This window comes from Ranitomeya variabilis, chromosome 2, assembly GCF_051348905.1.
Source record: "Ranitomeya variabilis isolate aRanVar5 chromosome 2, aRanVar5.hap1, whole genome shotgun sequence".
NCBI lineage: Eukaryota > Metazoa > Chordata > Amphibia > Anura > Dendrobatidae > Ranitomeya > Ranitomeya variabilis.
In genome coordinates this window covers 807,818,723-807,842,833 of record NC_135233.1, presented here as the reverse complement: position 1 = coordinate 807,842,833, position 24,111 = coordinate 807,818,723, and the positions used below count along the sequence as shown (strand labels likewise).

General features: G+C 41.8%; 1 protein-coding gene across 2 annotated transcripts in view; it reads left to right on the top strand.

Annotated features, from left to right (window-relative positions):
• Positions 1 to 24,111, top strand: part of COL19A1 (collagen type XIX alpha 1 chain) — a 1,614,879-nt gene that overhangs the window by 118,785 nt on the left and 1,471,983 nt on the right. For both annotated transcript variants that reach the window (XM_077289962.1, XM_077289964.1), the window contains exon 4: positions 3,062 to 3,161. In XM_077289962.1, the coding sequence (XP_077146077.1) occupies positions 3,062 to 3,161 (100 nt within the window). The remainder of the gene's footprint in view (positions 1 to 3,061; positions 3,162 to 24,111) is intronic.

The window sequence follows — 24,111 nt, the reverse complement described above, 5'->3', positions numbered from 1 at the left end:
TAGACCTTAATCCAATTGACAAGCTATGGTCAGACTTGAAGATTGTTGCTCACAGAGAAAACTATTTAACATAAAGGAGCAGTTTTGCCTTGAGGAATGGACCAAAATCCCACTGGCAGATTGTGGAAAGCTTATAGAGACTTATTCAAAGCAACTTTCAGCTGTAATTGCAGCAAAAGAAGGCTCTACAGAGTACTGACTTTAGAGGATGAATAGTTTTGTACAGTGAAGTTTACAGCTAATTTTCCCTATTTGTTTTTATTTGTTTCACAAAAAAAACCCCAAATGTTCACAGTTGTAGGCATGCTCTTTACAGGAACTGATGCAAATTCTAAAAAAAAACTGTGAAATTACAGTGCATTTAATTTAAAATGTCTAGTTTTCACATTGATCATTGTTTCAGACTTTTCTCATGGGTGAATTTCCCTTCCAGCAGTACATACTATGTGGGAAGTCAATGTATTCATGATGCTGCTGTATTCTGTATTAATTAGCTCTCTTGAACTATCAAAGTATCATTCCTGTAATGATTTCAATTTTTACAACTCATGATGGAACTGTTAAACTTTCTCTCAATATGCTGCAGTCAACTTGGTGAGGCTATGGTTTATAATCTGAGGAATCTTCCTGTCTTAAGGTACCTTCACACAAAGCGACGCTGCAGCGATAGCGACAACGATGCCGATCGCTGCAGCGTCGCTGTTTGATCGCTGGAGAGCTGTCACACAGACCGCTCTCCAGCGACCAACGATGCCGAGGTCCCCGGGTAACCAGGGTAAACATCGGGTTGCTAAGCGCAGGGCCGCGCTTAGTAACCCGATGTTTACCCTGGTTACCAGCGTAAAAGTAAAAAAAACAAACAGTACATGCTCACCTGCGCGTCCCCCAGCGTCTGCTTCCTGACACTGACTGAGCTCCGGCCCTAACAGCAGAGCGGTGACGTCACCGCTGTGCTTTCACTTTCACTTTAGGGCCGGCGCTCAGTAAGTGTCAGGAAGCAGACGCTGGGGGACGCGCAGGTGAGCATGTACTGTTTGTTTTTTTTACTTTTACGCTGGTAACCAGGGTAAACATCGGGTTACTAAGCGCGGCCCTGCGCTTGGTAACCCGATGTTTACCCTGGTAAAGTTCTGGACTTTATTCAGCGACCAGCGACATCACAGCAGGATCCTGATCGCTGCTGCGTGTCAAACGAAATGATATCGCTAGCCAGGACGCTGCAACGTCACGGATCGCTAGCGATGTCGTTTCGTGTGAAGGTACCTTTAGTCTTAAAAGGAACTTGTCTCTTAATTCATGCTGCCCAAATGACAATAACTAGGGGGCATCACTAGAATTGAAGGCAAAACAAAACAAGTCCAAAGAAACCAGATGACATTCCAAAATACAAAACATTTGTGAAATAAAAGTACAAAGTCAAGGTCAGAAGCTAGAATAATGAACAACAAGTCAGGCAAAAGAACCTATATTTGCAGGCAAAGAAGACAAGTTTGAACCCCACTTTAATTTGGTTACTTGGGAGATGTCAATATGCCAGAACTATAATACACTAGATTAGCGAGACCAAGGGGGGCAGAGGCCAGATAAGCCGAGCTGGGGCTTGCAAAAGAAAATAGAGGTAGTTTCTTGGGTTGCATCAGGAACCTGGCATAGGCACAAAATACGTCAGTAACAGGATTTCCTCCTCTTTATTTTGACATACATTGATAGTGAGAGTTGAATTGCTTCTCTTTATACAGTTTGCTGTGTGTTAAACTTCCAAAATTAAACAACTTTTTAACTGCATTACTGTTTTTACAGCAGTCATGTTCGTGAGCCTTATTCGACTTTTTAACACCTTATTGCAAATATGTTCAAACTACCGTACTGTAAATATTTAATTAATATATCCTAAAAATGGTCATACTCTGACCACTTCTTATAACACACTCTATGTCAAGTGCATAGAGATACTGAAGAATTTATTATATCATTCTGCCTACCACTACAGAAGCCTTAAACTTTACATTGTTTTTTTCTAACTTAATTCAGTGTACTGTATAAATAATAAAAAGCAAAGCAGTAAGCTACTAAGGTTGCTCAAGTGGTGGCAGGAGGTAGTCTGAGTATTATATAACACAATTATTGTACTAGAAAATGGAGTTTTATCATTTTTGTGATCACTTTAAAGAGGTAGCTACAAAATTAAGAAGCTATTTAGATGGCAATGAAAATCACTTTAACCCCTTACCAACATCCGCCGTAAAAGTACACCTGCCCCATACCCGGCAGATAATGGCTGTGACACATAACAGTGATCCACTTCTAACAGCTGTGGGTGGAGCAGAGCCTGTTAAACCTCTAAAATGCCAGCATAGGGGCACATCATTTTATGTGCTTATTGGCTGCTTGGGCATTCGGGCACCGAAGGGTCTGTTGAAAACTTCCTTTCCTCTCATCACGTAACTGCATTGAAACTCAGCCTCAAAGGAGATCATTATTTTTGCTATACACAGCAATACTGTTGGATTGCTGTATATACACAAATAATAATCAGACGATCGCAAGTTGAGGTCCCTTGAGGGGACTGCAAAATACAGTAAAAAGTAAAAAATGGTTTTAAAAATAGAAAAAAACTTTTTTACTACTTAAAAATAAAGATATAAAGTTAATTAACTCAATCTGTAAAAATCGCAACCAGAAAAAAAAAACCAAAATTGTGTTTTATTGCTCACTGCAACACCACAAAAATATTGCAATTTCAAAAAAGTTTGATTTTTTTTCTTTAAAATTATGTGGTAGAATCAATGGTGTAATTCAAAAGTAAAACACATTCATCAAGGAAGGAGTTAAAATGTTTTGAGTCTTAATATTGAACAGAGCTTACTGGATTTCTGTAGTTATACTTCTGAAAATGTCTATTTTATAGATGGTATAAAAACAGCAGGTCCTTTGTCAGTACAGACTCACAACATACAGATAATTGTTTTTTTCAATAACTGGAAATATTTTAGTCCATGTCATTAAGTAGCTTTATGCCCAGAACTTTATATTTATAATGACATAATTGCTCATTCTACAGGATATGACCTTGCTGAGCAGTTTTCACTAAGAAAGACTTCCTGTGGAGGTGAAAAGACATGTTTTAAGCTTGGAAGCACAACTCTGATCAAAGACACACAGTAAGTAATGAATATTTCCTTCTAATAAGTTTAAGTAAATTAAAATAAAGTGTTCTAAATATTTTAAATATTCTTTCAAATGACAGAATTTCATGGGAATGCCATCATTTGAAAACATAAAGCAATATATTGTACTGTTAGTGCATTGCTATACATTACTTAGACTGTGCGTACAATTACAAAGACAAGGGAACATTATCTGATACAGAATAAGGGTTTTATGAAGCTTAACTGTAACAATCAGCCCTAGCATACCAAACATTAGCAAAGAAGATAGATGATTATTAGATTGCTCATTACATGGGAAAGTTATATTCCATTAATACTGTGCATTATGTCATGTCTTCATGGAAACATTCAAAGAGATGCTAAAAAAACAACACTAAGGGGCTGATTTATTAAGACACAACACAGTCTTAATGAATGGCTCACTGTATAATGATGTGCCAAATTCATTAAGAGGTGCACCCCACTTTGAATTTGACCACAGTGTGCCTGATCAGTTATGCCACTCCAGTCATGAACTACCTGCACTTTTGCTGAATTTGATGAGCATCTGTAGTCAATTCCTGTCCCATCCCAGGTCCTCCCCATCTCCAACTCATTTGGCTGAGGTCTTTCAAACTGGCTTGAAAAGGTTGCAAAGTTTTTCAATAACTTCATGCACAAAAATGTTGCAGCTTTTCAAAACATTTTACCCCAGCTTTGATGAATCATCCCCTAAGTCTCTGATTGGCCGAAAAGTTTTCACTAGTCTTACGGCATAAATCAGTTTGAATTGTCACAATTTTTTAGCGCAACTCATACTTGAGCATAAGAATTGAGATGCCAGTCCAGCAGCTTTAACAGGCACAATAATAACATAACTCTGGTTCTAATCATTTATACACTGAGATTCTACAGTATGTTATACATTTATATGAATAAATATTTAGACTGAGGCGGGGCACATGCAGTAAAATGAAAAAATGAACTTTTTAATAACCCATGTGACATTTCTGCTCAAGTGAGGTTTTCTCAAGCCAAGGTCATTGGAGCTGAAACATTTCACGACTTATAAATGATTCACTATAATGGATGTGTTGCCTCCCTCTTCATACTTGCGAGTGATGGACCAAGTCCATGGAGGCGGGCACCCGTTATTTCAAATTGCCAGTACTGCTGCTTTTCCAATAGATAAATGTATTAGTCAGACTGGCTATAAAATACACTCTAAGATATTAATATGCTTCAAAGGTGGCATCAATGCATCATTCACATCAACCAAGATGAAAGTCTGATACGCTATTTATACCCATTTCTTTTGCAACAGATTTTAATTTATTGGGTATCTTCATTTGCATAATTAAATGATTATGGGTCGATTTTTGATAGTAAGGTCGATCCACACTCTAACATCAGCTATGTGAGGTGAGGCTACAGAAAGGGATTTCCTAAATGGTTGGACTATTTCAGATTTGCTTGAAACTCTTAAAAGTATTGAAAATCTTGATATAGACAATTGCTATTTTTTTCATCCCTATTTGCATTTTAATACTTTTACATTAAAGATATTTTATCTTATACAAGCTGTAATCATTCTCTCCTTATTTTCCATGTGTGGCTTTTGCTTTAATATAAATGACTTTAAAGCCATTCTTATTTTCTTGTTGCTAATGCCTTCTTGATCCAGTGTTTTTATATGGATTCTCTTTAATACTAGTCCTCATCTGCACAATGTGAGGCGACCTTTTACTCAATATTTTAACCATCCCTATGTAGAGCATGCTCAGATTTATTCACAAAATTCCTGATAGCAGCTCTTGAAACAGAAAGAAAATTTACATATTGGGAACTCTTTTAATTTAGAAAAAACTCCATTTTATTATTCTGCACATTATTAGTGTCCTTTATTCTCAGGATCATATTTATAGTAGTCAGTTTACTCAATCTCTTAAATGAATCATTTTTGCAACAAAGAAAGTGAATAGTTGTGTAATATTATGTAGAATATAATTTATATACTTAAAAGTAATATGTCATCTGAAAATTACCTAGTTTTTTAATAAAGTTTTTATATTAAGCATATACTTAAAAACTTTTCACAATTTTTATATATATGCTTAGTCCCTGTGAACTCCGTGACTTATACAATATATATTTTATAAATGGGTTAAAAGGGGTTATTTGACAGTAAAGTAATTTATTTGTATGCATTGCTTGCTAAAAATTAATAAAATGAGTAATATTTACCTTCCAGCTTCCTCATCTGCACCAGCTCCTGCAGCGGTGTCTGTTGTTTCTCCATTGAAGTGATTTTCTATTTTCCTAACCACTGTAACCAATTACAAGTTGCATACAGGGCAGTTACGGCTTCTGGAGCCAGCACAGATACAATAATTCTGCAGGGTCCTTTGAAGGTGAATAGGCCTTGATTTATTATTTTTAATCAATCCATGCCTAAAATAATTTTACTGTAAGACAACATCTTTTACATTTAGCTCCTTGATAAATATATATAATCTCATGCAGACCTCATAGGTGCTACTAGTCTACTAGTCTACCCATGAGATCAGTGTCTGGAGCTTGGGTGATACACAAAGCCTTGTTCCTATTAGAACAGTATGGATCGGTGAGAATTCCAACCCATTAGATGATGCAGTCAATAGCTCTGGGGACTCCCATTGTTACCTCATCAGCCTAGTAATGTAAACCCGAGATACTTTTCTACCATTAATTGTTGCTTTGTTAGGTAAAAAAATAAGTTAATAAAAAATCAAACCTAATTGGTATAACTATAAATATAGAGAAATGTCCTATAAAAATGTAATTTTTTAATTAATTAATTAATTAATTAATTAATTCATTCATTCATTTAGCTCCCAATCAAAATCGAAACATAATATGTACCTCGAAATAGTGGAAATGGCAATATTTACTCAATGCTGACAGTTAAGGGCTGCCAGTAGTTGTCGGTTTTGCCTGCGCTGGTTATCAACATAGAGGGTACTGCGTGTCATTTTTATCTTGGCTGGTTGCCAAAAATAGAGGGGCTACCACTCCTTTTTTTAATTTATCTAGATAAATAGTTATAAGAAAATGACGTTAGGCCCCCCATTGTTGACAACCAGCCAAGCAAAAGCATACAGCTTAGGTATGGTATTCTCAGTCTAGGAAAAGGCCATGGATATTGCCCCCCACCTAAAAATAGCAGCCCGCAGCCACCCCAGGGAAGGCACATCTATTAGATGTGCCAATTAAGGTGCTTTGCCCGGTTCTTTCCACTTGCCCTGGTGTGGAGGCAAGTGGGATAATAGTTGACATCAGCTTTGTAATGTCAGCTGACCCCAAGCCGAGGGTTTAGTAATGGATAGGCATTAGTGATGAGTGAATATACACGTTACTCGAGATTTCTCAAGCATGCTCTGGGGTCCTCCGAGTATTTTTTAGTGCTCGGAGATTTAGTTTTTCCTGCCGCAGCTGAATGATTTACATCTGTTAGCCAGCATAAGTACATGTGGAGGTTGCCTGGTTGCTAGGGAATCCCCACATGTACTTATGCTGGCTAACAGATGTAAATCATTCAGCTGCGGCAAGACAAACTAAATCTCCGAGCACTAAAAAATACTCAGAAGACCCCCGAGCATGCTTGAGAAATCTCGAGTAACGAGTATATTCGCTCATCACTAATAGGCAAAATAAGGCACCCCATTACTAACCCCATAGCAAGATTATAACAAAGACACATCAAGAATAAAGTTCTTTATTTTAAATAAAACTCTCCACACTCTTTTACCCATGTATTTAAAAAAATAAAAATAACAAAACACCATATTCCTCACTTGTCCAATGAGAAGATAATCTATATCTGTCCCACAAAGAAGTCCATCTCTGCTACATCTGGGTGGTTTCTTGAGTGCCGGCATAGTGCAACCGCTCAGCAAGCCAGTCAGAACACACTGACACAGGAGCGTGATTATGCTCCTGCAGTGTGTAGCGCTGACACAAGAAAGGTCACCCGAATTCATAGCTGATGAACACCAGTCACCTGACTAATTTGACTGGGGTCTGGGTTTGGGTTCCAGTTCAGGTAATGTTCTGTTATCCGAATCAAACTTTTTTTAAAGTGTGCGGCCGAACCCACCGGACCCGAACATTCATGGGTTTTACCATTTCTACTCAAGACACTACATAGCTCTCAACCTCTCACTCACAACAGTGTTATGACCCCAGTGGACAGGGTCTCAGAGGAACGTGTAAGTCTGCAAGATACAAAAATCCAGCTCATAGGGCTGTGGTAACTGGGTTGACCAAATAGCTACTCCTAACGCCAACACTAGAAGTAGCCGGGGATCATGCCTACGGTGAACGCTAGATGACTCGCGCCAGCCGGAGAATCTAACTACCCCTAGGAGAAGAAAACAAAGACCTCTCTTGCCTTTAGAGAAAGGGACCCCAAAGCAAGATACAAGCCCCCCACAAATAATAACGGTGAGGTAAGAGGAAATGACAAACACAGAAATGAACCAGGTTCAGCAAAGAGAGGCCAGCTTACTAATAGCAGAATAAAGCAAGATAACTTATCTGGTCAACAAAAACCCTATAAAAATCCACGCTGGAGATTCAAGAACCCCCGAACCGTCTAACGGTCCGGGGGGAGAACACCAGCCCCCTAGAGCTTCCAGCAAAGGTCAGGATACAGATAGGAACAAGGTGGACAAAAATACCAAACAAAACAAAAGCAAAAAGCAAAGAAGCAGACTTAGCTTGAAAAACAGGAACCAGGATCAGAGGACAAGAGCACAACAGATTAGCTCTGATTTCAACGATGCCAGGCATTGAACTGAAGGTCCAGGGAGCTTATATAGCAACGCCCCTAAACTAACGGCCCAGGTGAGGATATAGGAAAAGACAGACGCTCCAGAGTCAAATCACTAATGACCACTAGAGGGAGCAAAAAGCAAAATCACAACAGTACCCCCCCCTTAGTGAGGGGTCACCGAACCCTCACCACGACCACCAGGGCGATCAGGATGAGCGGCGTGAAAGGCACAAACTAAATCGGCCGCATGAACATCAGAGGCGACCACCCAGGAATTATCTTCCTGACCATAGCCCTTCCACTTGACCAGGTACTGAAGCCTCCGCCTGGAGAGACGAGAATCCAAGATCTTCTCCACCACGTACTCCAACTCGCCCTCAACCAACACCGGAGCAGGAGGCTCAGCAGAAGGAACCACAGGCACAACGTACCGCTGCAACAAGGACCTATGAAACACGTTGTGGATAGCAAACGACACAGGAAGATCCAGGCGAAAGGACACAGGATTAAGAATTTCCAATATCTTGTAAGGACCAATAAAACGAGGTTTAAATTTGGGAGAGGAAACCTTCATAGGAACAAAGCGGGAAGAAAGCCACACCAAATCCCCAACACGTAGTCGGGGACCCACACCGTGGCGGCGGTTGGCAAAGCGCTGAGCCCTCTCCTGTGACAACTTCAAGTTGTCCACCACAAGATTCCAGATCCGCTGCAACCTATCCACCACAGAATCCACCCCAGGGCAGTCAGAAGGTTCCACCTGACCCGAAGAAAAACGAGGGTGGAAACCAGAGTTGCAGAAAAACGGCGAAACCAAGGTGGCGGAACTAGCCCGATTATTAAGGGCAAACTCAGCTAACGGCAAGAAGGTCACCCAATCGTCCTGATCAGCAGAGACAAAACACCTCAAATAAGCCTCCAAAGTCTGATTAGTTCGCTCCGTCTGTCCATTAGTCTGAGGATGGAAGGCAGACGAAAACGACAAGTCAATGCCCATCCTACTACAAAAGGATCGCCAGAATCTGGAAACGAACTGGGATCCTCTGTCTGACACAATATTCTCAGGGATGCCGTGCAACCGAACCACGTTCTGAAAAACACAGGAACCAGATCGGAAGAGGAAGGCAGTTTAGGCAAAGGAACCAAATGGACCATCTTGGAGAAGCGATCACATATCACCCAGATAACAGACATGCCCTGAGACACCGGAAGATCAGAAATGAAATCCATGGAGATATGTGTCCAAGGTCTCTTAGGGACAGGCAAGGGCAAGAGCAACCCGCTGGCACGAGAACAGCAAGGCTTAGCTCGAGCACAAGTCCCACAGGACTGTACAAATGACCGCACATCCCTAGACAAGGAAGGCCACCAAAAGGATCTGGCCACCAGATCTCTGGTGCCAAAAATTCCTGGGTGACCTGCCAACACCGAGGAATGAACCTCGGAAATGACTCTGCTGGTCCACTTATCAGGCACAAACAGTCTGTCAGGTGGACAAGAATCAGGCCTATCAGCCTGAAATCTCTGCAACACACGTCGCAGATCTGGAGAAATAGCTGACAAGATAATACCATCCTTAAGAATACCAACAGGTTCAGCGACTCCAGGAGCATCAGGCACAAAGCTCCTGGAAAGAGCATCGGCCTTCACATTCTTTGAACCTGGTAAATACGAGACAACAAAGTCAAAACGGGAGAAAAACAATGACCAGCGGGCCTGTCTAGGATTCAGGCGTTTAGCAGACTCGAGATACATCAGATTTTTGTGATCAGTCAAGACCACCACACGATGCTTAGCACCCTCGAGCCAATGACGCCACTCCTCAAATGCCCATTTCATGGCCAACAACTCCCGATTGCCCACATCATAATTTCGCTCCGCAGGCGAAAACTTCCTAGAGAAAAAGGCGCAAGGTCTCATAACAGAGCAACCAGGGCCTCTCTGCGACAAAACGGCCCCTGCTCCAATCTCTGAAGCATCCACCTCAACTTGAAAGGGAAGCGAGACATCAGGCTGGCACAAAACAGGCGCCGAAGTAAACCGACGTTTCAACTCCTGGAAAGCCTCCACGGCAGCAGGAGCCCAATTAACCACATCGGAGCCCTTCTTGGTCATATCCGTCAAAGGTTTGACAATGCTAGAAAAGTTAGCGATAAAACGACGGTAGAAGTTAGCGAAACCCAAGAACTTCTGAAGACTCTTAACTGACGAGGGCTGAGTCCAATCAAGAATAGCTCGGACCTTGACTGGGTCCATCTCCACAGCAGAAGGGGAAAAAATGAACCCCAAAAAGGGAACCTTCTGTACACCAAAAAGACACTTTGAGCCCTTGACAAACAAAGAATTTTCACGCAAAATTTTAAAGACCATCCTGACCTGCTCCACATGCGAGTCCCAATTATCAGAAAAAACCAGAATATCATCCAGATAAACGATCAGAAATTTATCCAGATAGTTCCGGAAAATGTCATGCATAAAGGACTGAAAAACTGAAGGGGCATTAGAGAGCCCAAAAGGCATCACCAAGTACTCAAAATGACCTTCGGGCGTATTGAATGCGGTTTTCCATTCATCCCCTTGCTTAATGCGCACAAGGTTATACGCACCACGAAGGTCTATCTTGGTAAACCACTTGGCACCTTTAATCCGGGCAAACAAGTCAGACAACAGCGGCAAAGGATACTGAAATTTGACAGTGATCTTATTTAAAAGCCGATAGTCAATACAAGGCCTCAAAGATCCGTCCTTTTTAGCCACAAAAAAGAATCCCGCACCAAGAGGGGAAGAAGACGGACGGATGTGTCCTTTCTCCAGAGACTCCTTGATATATGAACGCATAGCGGTATGTTCAGGTATCGACAGATTAAACAGTCTTCCCTTAGGAAACTTACTGCCTGGAATCAAATCTATTGCACAGTCACATTCCCTATGAGGAGGCAATGCACTGGACCTGGACTCGCTAAAGACATCCTGATAATCAGACAAGTACTCCGGAACTTCCGAAGGCGTAGAAGAAGCAATAGACACAGGCAGGGAATCCTCATGAATACCACGACAGCCCCAACTAGACACTGACATAGCCTTCCAGTCAAGGACTGGATTATGGGTCTGTAACCATGGCAGCCCCAAAACAACCAAATCATGCATTTTATGTAGAACGAGAAAACGTATCCCCTCGCGGTGTTCAGGAGTCATGCACATGGTAACCTGTGTCCAATACTGCGGCTTATTTTCTGCCAATGGCGTAGCATCAATACCCCTAAGAGGGATAGGATTTTCTAATGGTTCAAGAATAAAACCACAGCGCTTAGCAAATGAGAGATCCATAAGACTCAGGGCAGCACCTGAATCTACAAACGCCATGACAGGATAAGATGACAGTGAGCAAATCAAAGTTACAGACAGAATAAACTTAGGATGCAAATTACCAACGGTGACAGGACTAACAACCTTAGATATACGTTTAGAGCATGCTGAGATAACATGTGTAGAATCACCACAGTAGTAGCACAAGCCATTCCGGCGTCTATGAATTTTCCTCTCATTTCTAGTCAGGATTCTATCACATTGCATCAAATCAGGTGTCCGTTCAGACAACACCATGAGGGAATTTGCGGTTTTTCTATCACATTGCATCACATCAGGTGTCTGTTCAGACAACAACATGAGGGAATTTGCGGTTTTGCGCTCCCGCAACCGCCGGTCAATTTGAATAGCCAGGGACATGGTATCATTCAGACCTGTGGGAATGGGAAAACCCACCATAACATTCTTAATGGCCTCAGAAAGGCCATTTCTAAAATTAGCGGCCAGTGCACACTCGTTCCAATGTGTCAGCACGGACCATTTCCGAAATTTTTGGCAATACACCTCTGCCTCGTCCTGGCCCTGAGACATAGCCAGCAAGGCTTTCTCTGCCTGAATCTCAAGATTGGGTTCCTCATAAAGTAAACCGAGCGCCAGAAAAAACGCATCAATATCAGCCAATGCCGGATCTCCTGGCGCCAACGAAAAAGCCCAATCCTGAGGGTCACCCCGTAAGAATGAAATAACAATTTTTACTTGTTGAGCAGAGTCTCCAGACGAACAAGGTTTCAGGGACAAAAATAATTTACAATTATTCCTGAAATTCCTAAACTTAAATCGGTCTCCTGAAAACAGTTCAGGAATCGGAATCTTGGGTTCAGACCTAGGATTTCTGGTAACATAATCTTGTATACCCTGCACACGAGCGGCAAGCTGGTCCACACTTGTAATCAAGGTCTGGACATTCATGTCTGCAGCAAGCTTAAGCCACTCTGAGGTAAAGGGGAAAAGAAAAAAAAAAAAAAAATGAGAGAGGGAAAAAAAAAAAACTCAAATTTTTTTTTCTTATAATCCCACTTCTGCAATGCATTAAACATTTAATACTGGCCTGGCATACTGTTATGACCCCAGTGGACAGGGTCTCAGAGGAACGTGTAAGTCTGCAAGATACAAAAATCCAGCTCATAGGGCTGTGGTAACTGGGTTGACCAAATAGCTACTCCTAACGCCAACACTAGAAGTAGCCGGGGATCATGCCTACGGTGAACGCTAGATGACTCGCGCCAGCCGGAGAATCTAACTACCCCTAGGAGAAGAAAACAAAGACCTCTCTTGCCTCCAGAGAAAGGGACCCCAAAGCAAGATACAAGCCCCCCACAAATAATAACGGTGAGGTAAGAGGAAATGACAAACACAGAAATGAACCAGGTTCAGCAAAGAGAGGCCAGCTTACTAATAGCAGAATAAAGCAAGATAACTTATCTGGTCAACAAAAACCCTATAAAAATCCACGCTGGAGATTCAAGAACCCCCGAACCGTCTAACGGTCCGGGGGGAGAACACCAGCCCCCTAGAGCTTCCAGCAAAGGTCAGGATACAGATAGGAACAAGCTGGACAAAAATACCAAACAAAACAAAAGCAAAAAGCAAAGAAGCAGACTTAGCTTGAAAAACAGGAACCAGGATCAGAGGACAAGAGCACAACAGATTAGCTCTGATTTCAACGATGCCAGGCATTGAACTGAAGGTCCAGGGAGCTTATATAGCAACGCCCCTGAACTAACGGCCCAGGTGAGGATATAGGAAAAGACAGACGCTCCAGAGTCAAATCACTAATGACCACTAGAGGGAGCAAAAAGCAAAATCACAACACAACAGGTGTCTTCCCCTCATCCTTCAAGCATGCCAAGATCACACACATCCTCAAAAAGCCCTCCCTCGACCCATCCTCTGTGTCTAGCTATTGCCCGATATCTCTTCTCCCTTATACCTACAAATAACTGGAACAACACGTCCATCTTGAACTGTCCTCCCACCTCTCCTCCTGCTCCCTCTTTGACTGGTTACAATCTGGCTTCAGACCCCATCACTCAACTGAAACTGCCCTAACTAAAGTCACCAATGACCTACTAACTGCCAAGAGCAAGCGACACTACTCTGTCCTCCTTCTCCTAGACCTTTCTTCTGCCTTTGACACTGTGGACCACTCCCTTCTGCTACAGATCCTCTCATCTCTTGGCATCACACACTTGGCCCTATCCTGGATCTCATCATATATGACAGACCGAACATTCAGTGTCTCCCTCCCCCACACCACCTCCTCACTCTGCCCCTTGTCTGTCGGTGTTCCTCAAGGCTCTGTTCAGGGACCCCTACACTTCTCCATCTACACCTTCGGCCTGGGACAGCTCATAGAATACCACGGTATGCAGTACCATCTCTACGCCAATGACACGCAGATCTACCTTTCCGGACCTGACCTCACCTCCTTACTTACCAAAATCCCACATTGTCTGTCTGCTATTTCAGCCTTCTTTTCTGCTCACTTTCTAAAACTGAACATGGACAAAACAGAATTCATCATCTTTCTCCCATCTCACTCTACCCCTCCACCAGACCTATCCATCAATGTCAATGGCTGCTCACTTTCCCCAGTCCCACATGCCCGATGCCTTGGGGTGATCCTTGATTCTGCCCTCTCTTTCAAGCCACATATCCAAGCACTTTCCTCCTCCTGCCATCTCAAACTCAAAAATATTTCCTGGATCCGCGCTTTCCTTGACCGAGACACCACAAAAACACAAGTGCATGTCCTCATCATCTCCCGCCTTAACTACTGCAACCTCCTACTCTCTGGCCTCCCCTCTAGCACTCTGGCACCACTCAAATCCATCATACACTCTGCTGCCCAACTAATCTACCTGTCTCCCCACTATTCAACAGCCTCTCCCCTATGCCAAGCCCTTCACTGGCTTCTTATTGCCCAGAGACTCCAGTTCAAAACCCTTACAATGACATACAAAGCCATCCACAACCTGTCTCCTCCATACATCTGTGACATGGTCTCCCGGTACTTACCTACACGCAACCTCCGATCCTCTCAAGATCTCCTTCTCTACTCCCCTCTCATCTCTTCTTCCCACAACCACATCCAAGACTCCTTCCGTGCTTCCTCCATACTCTGGAACTCTTTACCCCAATACATCAGACTCTCGCCTAACATAAAAACCTGAAGACTCACCTCTTCTGATAAGCCTACAGCCTGCAGTGATCCTCAACCTACTGAACCACCGCACAACCACCTCTACCCTTTTCTAGTGTATCCTTACCCATCCCCTGAAGACTGTGAGCCCTCGCGGGCAGGGTCCTCCCTCCTTATGTACCTGTGTGCCTTGTTTTTTGCTCATGTGTAATGTATTTTGAAAGTGCATTTCAACAGCAAGGTGGCTTGTTGTTGAAGGGAAATAGAGAGAGAGAAAAAAAAATCTATAAATCTTCAGCATAGCGAGTGTGAGCGAGCTGAGTGTGACCTGAGCGTAAGTGTGGACGGCGGTAAGTGTGACTTGTGATTCAGTGAGGAGGTATTTGGAAGGCCTTTAACAAATACCTGTGTGAATTTGTGTGAGTTGCTGAATTAGGAGTAGCTACATTCACAAGGGGTTAACTTAGGGTTGGCAGTCATAATCAAGGGTTTATAAGGGGCAGCTGTTTGGGGCTCAAGTCCTTTTTGAAAGTGCATTTCAACAGCAAGGTGGCTTGTTGTTGAAGGGAAATAGAGAGAGAGAGAAAAAAAAATCTATAAATCTTCAGCATAGCGAGTGTGAGCGAGCTGAGTGTGACCTGAGCGTAAGTGTGGACGGTGGTAAGTGTGACTTGTGATTCAGTGAGGAGGTATTTGGAAGGCCTTTAACAAATGCCTGTGTGAATTTGTGTGAGTTGCTGAATTAGGAGTAGCTACATTCACAAGGGGTTAACTTAGGGTGGGCGGTCATAATCAAGGGTTTATAAGGGGCAGCTGTTTGGGGCTCAAGTCCTTTTTGAAAGTGCATTTCAACAGCAAGGTGGCTTGTTGTTGAAGGGAAATAGAGAGAGAGAAAAAAAAAATCTATAAATCTTCAGCATAGTGAGTGTGAGCGAGCTGAGTGTGACCTGAGCGTAAGTGTGGACGGCGGTAACTGTGACTTGTGATTCAGTGACTTTGGAATCAGGGAGTTTCCAAGGGAGGAATTGCTGTCTGTTTTTTTTTGTTGTTTTTTTTTTTTTTAATACTTTGTATTTATTTTTAATTAACGTTTGTGTGGTGCAATCCCCATTAGGAAATGTGATCCACTATTGTTAATGCCGTCCAGTGCACATCTTGCCACATGTATGCAAACCTTGATCAGCCGGTCGAGGGTGCATACTGCTGTGCGAGATGTGAGCACATTGTGCATTTGGAATCCCAGATTCTGGATCTAAATGTGCAGCTGGCAACACTGAGATCCATAGACAATATGTAGAGGAGTCTTCTGCTCACAGAGCAGACGCTCAATGGGATAGATGAGGGGGGGATGGTAGGATGGAGCTGCAGGACAGTGAGGCAGTTAGCTGGGTGACAGATAGAAGGCGGGGTAGAGGGAAGAGTGCCAGGGAGGCTAGTCCTGATCTGGCACACCCCAATAAGTTTGCTAAGTTGGCAGATGAGGGGGGTGCCAGTACAGGGGTAGCACTGCTGCAGCCAGGCATGTCCTCTGAAAGCCGGAGGAGTGACTGCTCCAGTAAGGAGGGAAATAGGAGAGCAGGGCAGGCCAGACAGGTGCTGGTAGTGGGGGACTCAATTATCAGGGGAACAGATAGGGCAATCTGTCACAAAGACAGGGATCGTCGGACGGTGTGCTGCCTACCTGGCGCTCGAGTCCAACACATCGCTGATCGGGTTGACAGGTTATTGGGAGGGGCTGGTGAGGACCCAGCGGTCATGGTGCACATTGGCACAAATGACAAAGTTAGAGGTAGGTGGAAGGTCCTTAAAGATGATTTCAGGGAATTAGGCTGCAAGCTGAAAGCAAGGACCTCCAACGTGTTATTTTCCAAAATACTGCCTGTACCACGTGCCACGCCAGAGAGGCAACGGGAGATTAGGGAGGTTAATAAGTGGCTCAAGAATTGGTGTAGGAAGGAGGGGTTTGGGTTCCTGCAGAACTGGGCCGACTTCTCAGTTGGCTACAGGTTCTACGCTAGGGACGGGCTGCACCTCAATGGGGAAGGTGCAGCTGTGCTGGGGGAGAAAATGGCTAGAAGGTTGGAGGAGTGTTTAAACTAGGGATTGGGGGGAGGGTATTCATTTTATAGGAGGGGAAGATAGTGCAGATAGAGACCTGGGCACAAATAAGGAAGTTGGGGGTGGCGGTGGCATGGGGGGTGGGGTTAGAACAGTTAGTAATTTAAGAAAGAATACAGGTACAGAGAGGAACATCAAGTGCATGTATACTAATGCCAGAAGCCTCGCCAACAAAATGGACGAATTAGAATTAATGTTGTTGGAGCATAATTATGACATGGTGGGGATATCTGAAACATGGCTGGATGAGAGCCATGACTGGGCTGTTAACTTGCAGGGCTATAGCCTTTTCAGAAATGACCGTACAGATAAGCGAGGGGGTGGGGTGTGTCTGTATGTAAAATCGACCTTAAAACCCATCCTGCGTGATAATATAGGTGAATCTAATGAAAATGTAGAGTCCCTGTGGGTGGAGATAAGGGGAGGGGGAAAAAATAATAAATTACTGATAGGGGTTTGTTATAAATCTCCAAAAATAATGGAAGCAATGGAGAATATCCTCGTAAAGCAAATAGATGAAGCTGCGACTCAAGGAGAAGTCATTATTATGGGGGACTTCAACTACCCTGAAATAGATTGGGGAACAGAAACCTGCAGTTTCAGTAAAGGTAATCGGTTTTTGACAACTATGAGAGACAATTACCTTTCACAACTGGTTCAGGACCCAACAAGGAGGGGGGCACTGCTAGACCTAATATTAACCAACAGGCCAGACCGCATATCAAATATAAGGGTTGGGGGTCACTTGGGGAATAGTGATCACAAAATAATAAGTTTTCATGTCTCCTTTAATAAGATGTGTAGTAGAGGGGTGACAAGGACACTAAACTTCAGGAAGGCAAATTTCCAACGGATGAGAGAGGATCTTGGTGCAATTAACTGGGACGATATCCTGAGGCATAAAAATACACAAAGAAAATGGGAGACGTTTATTAGCATCATGGATAGGACCTGTGCACAGTATATACCGTATGGGAATAAACATACTAGAAATAGGAGGAAACCAATATGGCTAAATAGAGCTGTAAGGGGCGCAATAAGGGACAAAAAGAAAGCATTTAGAGAATTAAAGGAAGTAGGTAGTGAGGAGGCATTAAATAAATAAATACAGAAAATTAAATAAATTCTGTAAAAAGCAAATCAAGGCAGCAAAGATTGAGACAGAGAGACTCATTGCCAGAGAGAGCAAAAATAATCCCAAAATATTCTTTAACTACATAAATAGTAAGAAACTAAAAAATGATAGTGTTGGCCCCCTTAAAAATAGTCTGTGTGAAATGGTGGATGAGGATGAGGAAAAAGCAAATATGCCAAATGACTTTTTTTCATCAGTATTTACAAAAGAAAATCCCATGGCAGCCAATATGACTAGTGATAAAAATTCCCAATTAAAGGTTACCTGCTTAACCCAGCAGGAAGTACGGCGGCGTCTAAAAATCACTAAAATTGACAAATCTCCGGGCCCGGATGGGATACACCCCCGAGTACTGCAGGAATTAAGTACAGTCATTGATAGACCATTATTTTTAATCTTTCAAGAGTCCATAATAACAGGGTCTGTACCACAGGACTGGCGTATAGCAAATGTGGTGCCAATATTCAAAAAGGGGACAAAAACTGAACTCGGAAATTATAGGCCAGTAAGTTTAACCTCTACTGTGGGTAAAATCCTGGAGGGCATTCTAAGGGATGCTATACTGGAGTATCTGAAGAGGAATAACCTCATGACCCAGTATCAGCACGGGTTTACTAGGGACCGTTCATGTCAGACTAATTTGATCAGCTTCTATGAAGAGGTAAGTTCCGGACTGGACCAAGGGAGCCCAGTGGATGTAGTGTATATGGACTTTTCAAAAGCTTTTGATATGGTGCCACACAAAAGGTTGTTACATAAAATGAGAATAATGGGGATAGGGGAAAATATGTGTAAGTGGATTGAGAGCTGGCTCAGGGATAGGAAACAAAGGGTGGTTATTAATGGAGCATGCTCGGACTGGGTCGCGGTTAGCAGTGGGGTACCACAGGGGTCAGTATTAGGCCCTCTTCTTTTTAACATATTTATTAATGACCTTGTAGGGGGCATTCAGAGTAGAATTTCAATATTTGCAGATGACACTAAACTCTGCAGGGTAATCAATACTGAGGAGGACAATTTTATATTACAGGATGATTTATGTAAACTAGAAGCTTGCGCTGATAAATGGCAAATGAGCTTTAATGGGGATAAATGTAATGTCATGCACTTGGGTAGAAGTAATAAGATGTATAACTATGTGCTTAATTCTAAAACTCTGGGCAAAACCGTCAATGAAAAAGACCTGGGTGTATGGGTGGATGACAAACTCATATTCAGTGGCCAGTGTCAGGCAGCGGCTACAAAGTCAAATAAAATAATGGGATGCATTAAAAGAGGCATAGATGCTCATGAGGAGAACATAATTTTACCTCTATACAAGTCACTAGTTCGACCACACTTAGAATACTGTGCACAGTTCTGATCTCCGGTGTATAAGAAAGACGTAGCTGAACTGGAGTGGGTGCAGAGAAGAGCGACCAAGGTTATTAGAGGACTGGGGGGTCTGCAATACCAAGATAGGTTATTACACTTGGGGCTATTTAGTTTGGAAAAACGAAGGCTAAGGGGTGATCTTATGTTAATGTATAAATATATGAGGGGACAGTACAAAGACCTTTCTGATGATCTTTTTAATCATAGACCGGTGACAGAGACAAGGGCGCATTCTCTACGTCTGGAGGAAAAAAGGTTTAAGCATAATAACAGACGCGGATTCTTTACTGTAAGAGCAGTGAGACTATGGAACTCTCTGCCGTATGATGTTGTAATGAGTGAGTCATTACTTAAATTTAAGAGGGGACTGGATACCTTCCTGGAAAAGTATAATGTTACAGGGTATATATATTAGATTCTTTGATAGGGCGTTGATCCAGGGAACTAGTCTGATTGCCGTATGTGGGGTCGGGAAGGAATTTTTTTACCCATGGTGGAGATTACTGTTACCACATGGGGTTTTTTTGCCTTCCCCTGGATCAACATGTTAGGGCATGTTAGGCTATGGGTTGAACTAGATGGACTTAAAGTCTTCCTTCAACCTTAATAACTATGTTACTATGTTACTATGTATTTGTCTATATTTGCCCCCTTTTCACATGTAAAGTGCCATGGAATAAATGGCACTATAAAAATGTATAATAATAATAATAAAGTATAAATGATAGGCACAATAGCCATTTATGCCTTACTATGACAAAATGATTAAAAATGTATCAAACTGTATATATGATAAATGCCAACATGTGTTAATTATAGTAAGAGGATAGAAGAAATGCATTAGATAGGTCAGAAATAGAAATAGGCATGAACAAGAATATGCTAATAAAGCTGCAAAGTCAAAGTGTTCAAATTGGAAAGGGAAATGAGAGGTGGATATTTATAGTTCTATGTCAGACAATATCCATAGAAAGATTGAGAAGTAAAATAACCCCCGTGTATTTGTAGGTTAAACCTAGCTTCTTCGGGGGGTGGGAGCAGTTTTCTGTCTATTAATCCACATAATAGACTGGCAGTTTATGTTTTGTAAAGATCAGAATTCACTGTATATTTCTCCTACAGATGCCGATAAATATCAGTATATCAGTAGTCTACAGTTTTTAATAGTCCACATAGCTGCTGTGAAACATATCTAGAAGTGCTGCCATTAATGCTATTAACCTGCAGATGTGAAGTTAATAGAATTCTAATGTGGTGCGGCCACCACAGTGAAAGCATGGCTACCAGTAGGAATTCATCTTTATTTCTTCCAGTAGCATCCAGCTTTCAATCATAGAGGCTCACTGGCGTGGCTTCAGTCACCACTTAGTAGTTACCCCTTAGACCCCAGTCCAGAGCCTCTCACCTAGCCAAATCAGTTCTCATGCTTCGCACTGACGAGGGCCAACAGCCTGAAACACCGTGTCTGCGAATTGAGATACTGATTTGGCTTTTATCCTAAGTCATATTGCACGACTCGTTAAAGGGTTGATTGTGACTTATAGGATCGCTACTTCCAACAGGTGGCGCTATAGAGTTTAAGTCCTCTTTTTCTCAGAAGAGGCAATTTGAACACTTAGTATATAGTAAGCGACCGCTGTAAACATGCCCTGGCACATTGACTGACAGCCATCTCTGCAGTGATATGCTGCAGCAGCGCATATTGGCTCCTGTCAGGTACTGTAGTACAGTTCCCGTTCAAGAGAATAGATGATCCGATTCCAGGTACTGCAGAACAGCTACTATTCAAGAGAATAGTACATGATCTGCAGTACATGGCAGCGGTCACTGCACGTTGAACAGCACTGCATAGTGCAGGTTCATTCAATCTATACATCTTATAACATTTGATTGGTAGGGGTGCCAGGCATAGGACCCCAATGATGTGATATTGATTACCTACTCTGGTGATAGGCCATCAATAGCTTGTGACCAGCTATTTGTGATGTATTATGAAATGTCAATCAAATGGAGAGTTGAAAAATATAAAGGAAATACTAAATGAGCCCTAAGAGTATAGTACTTGTATTAAAAATACATTTAAAGTGTCTTTTAAAAGATGCAATTATAATGTAAAATATTTATAATTTATGTTGTAAGTGATTAATAAAGAAAATACGTTATGATATTGAAATTAGAACTTTTTTAGATTGACATAGTAGAAAATGTGAGCAGCAGTTAAGTCATAACTTTACGGCTGTTTCTTGTCTCATATTAAATCTATGTGACTACAGTAATGCACAATGAGCAGAAAGAAAGCACCATTCTACTCGAAAGTATTGATATTTGCCACCGTGCCATAAGTGCCATAACAGCTTTTTGTGTGATCCTGAATCTCAGAAAATTGCACTAGATTAAACTAAACTGTGTATGATATTGCAAGTATAAACAGTCTTTGTTTCGCCTGTAGAATCGGTATTTTAAAAACTTTTTGCATGGTCCATTATCAATCCTCTAACAGATATGTGTAATATATTTCTTTTAGAAAACCAACAGTTTGATATTTCAGAGCAGGTTCCTCTCTACTGGGAGTAATAATAACATTTGTGTGTATAAAAATATAGATATATCTTTCTGCTACAATGCACACATGTAATAAGCAAACAAAGGGTGCTGACAAGTTTAATATCTACACTCCAGTGTGTTTGCCTAAGACGTATAACGAAATATAAAGTAATATTTCTTCTGTATCACCATATGTAATCTGTGTCAAAGCCACAGCAATGTTTTGCAAGTCCTTATTTGAACTCTGAGAGGAGAGGAAATATAGGAGGACATATAAAACCTGAAGACCTGTGTTGACACAAGTTTCCATAAAGGTCACGCACTATGAGGATCCATATTACATAGAGATTCCAAACTCATAGTTTCAGGTATACAATGTTTATCAACGGTCAGACGGCTGTCCATTTATTGATATGCAGTGGTGGCTAGACATTAACTGGAGACCAATTAAAAATGTAAGGAAATCAATTTTTAATATAGAAATCAATTTTTAATATAGACCTAGCTTTAATAAAGTATGACTTTAGAGCACCAATCTGGTTATATTTTGAGTGCATTTAAGATTTGATCTTCATATTGTTTGATTTGTCCAATTATAATTATTTTAGTTTGAAGAACTAGATCTGACTTTTCTTTAATATACTTTTGTGACAGAAGAAACTGGTTTTGAAAAAAAGACTATATATGGTATATCAGCAGAATTTGGCTTCATGCACTCGCCAATTGTATAGAGTTATGGCAGCTGAGATTGACAGGCACCTGTCCAAAGTCTAGGCAAAGGAGTAGGAGCTTACACCAGCCTGCAGTTGAGTTGAGATGAGGAACAGACCAGAAGCATATTGAGAGGGAGAGAAATAAAGAGAGAGAGAATGAGAGACAAAGGGAGAGTGAGAGAGTTAGAGAAACAGAGGGAGAGTGAGTGAGTGAGAGAGAGAGAGACAATTTGTGCCCCAAAGACAGGAGTAGCAGGCTATATAGATCTGGTCAGTGAGTTGCCCACAATGAACAAGGAAGCTGAAAACCATTTCAAGTGTAGTATTGCAAGTGGCAGTGAAGATGAAGATGTTTCTAGGAAGAGCAAGTTTGTGCATAAGGCACGTGTAGAGGCTTCCATATCGAGACTGTTATATTCTTTCATATATTTGTTTTAGGCAACCTGTCCACCCTCAATGAATTCACTTTAAAAAATAATTGGGAGGGTGTGTGTGTCCAGTTTTTTTTCCTTATAGCATAAGACTGATGCTGTAACGGAGTGGTCTGCTACCTAAAATGTCCTTTCTAAATATCTATTTTTTCTCCCTAATCCATTTTGTAATTAGATTTATTATACAGTACCCTACACTTCTCCCTATCCTGTTAATCTCCGCATTTTTTTTTACTTCCCTTCCTGTGACATTTCATCTGAGAGGAGACTGAAATAAGATGTCACAGGAGCCCACACTCACTTTTCTGCAGCATCTTTTGCTCCTCCTGGAACATGATGTCATCAGTGGGCAGCACTGAAGTTAATTACAACAATTTATTTTGTCTCTGACCTCTCAAGATGTCCTGGATCCATGGTGATAGACGCTGTGGAAGAGGTGAGTGCAGCGCCAGCGCTCTACTTCTGTCCCAGCCGCAGCAACTTCTAACTGTGAAACAAGACCTCATTCAGGAATGGAGATTGAAGCAGTGTGAGCAATATTAGTGCCGCCCCACAGTTTCTATCACTGCAGTCAATGGAATCATGATCAGAGGGCAGTATTGGTTTCACGTACACAGACTTTAACACCGCCCCCTGATGACCATACATTTGAGGGCAGTTTTGGAAAATGTGGGTGGTGGTTGCTGGTTTCGCTCACTGCTTCTGTCTCTGCCTCCTGACTATATCTTGTTTCACAGTTAGAAGCTGCAGCGGCAGGAACAGAAGCAGAGTGCTGGCGTTGCACTCACCTCTCCCACAATTTCTATCTGCGCAATGGAACAGGACAACTTCAGAGGGTGTCAATTCTTATTATTATTATTATTATTATTTATTGAATGAAATGAAAGAATCTGTGGTAACTACAGTGCTGCCCCCTGATTACATCCTGTTTTAGGAGGGGCGATAAACGCTGTGGAAAAGTGAGTGCAGCCCCAGCTTTACATATATGCTCTACAGAGATATGCTTTACAGCAACTGCAGGGAATGTAACTAACAATAATCTAGAGATCATTATTGTCCTCTATAGGAGAGTTATCAATGCATTATCTGTAATCTGTGCAGATGCCATTGTTCAGGGAGGGAGGGAACGTGAGCTGTGTCATCACCTTTTGTAAATAATGTGGCTTTGTGTACTTTTTATATAGGTAATACCTTTCATTACAATACTGCCTAATAAATTGACTGCTAAAATAAGATCTGTACAGGAAGTGTCAAACTATTATGAGGTTTATTGATCACTGTAAGAATTATAAGATTGCTGGATTTTTTTAAAGATACATGGAAAAT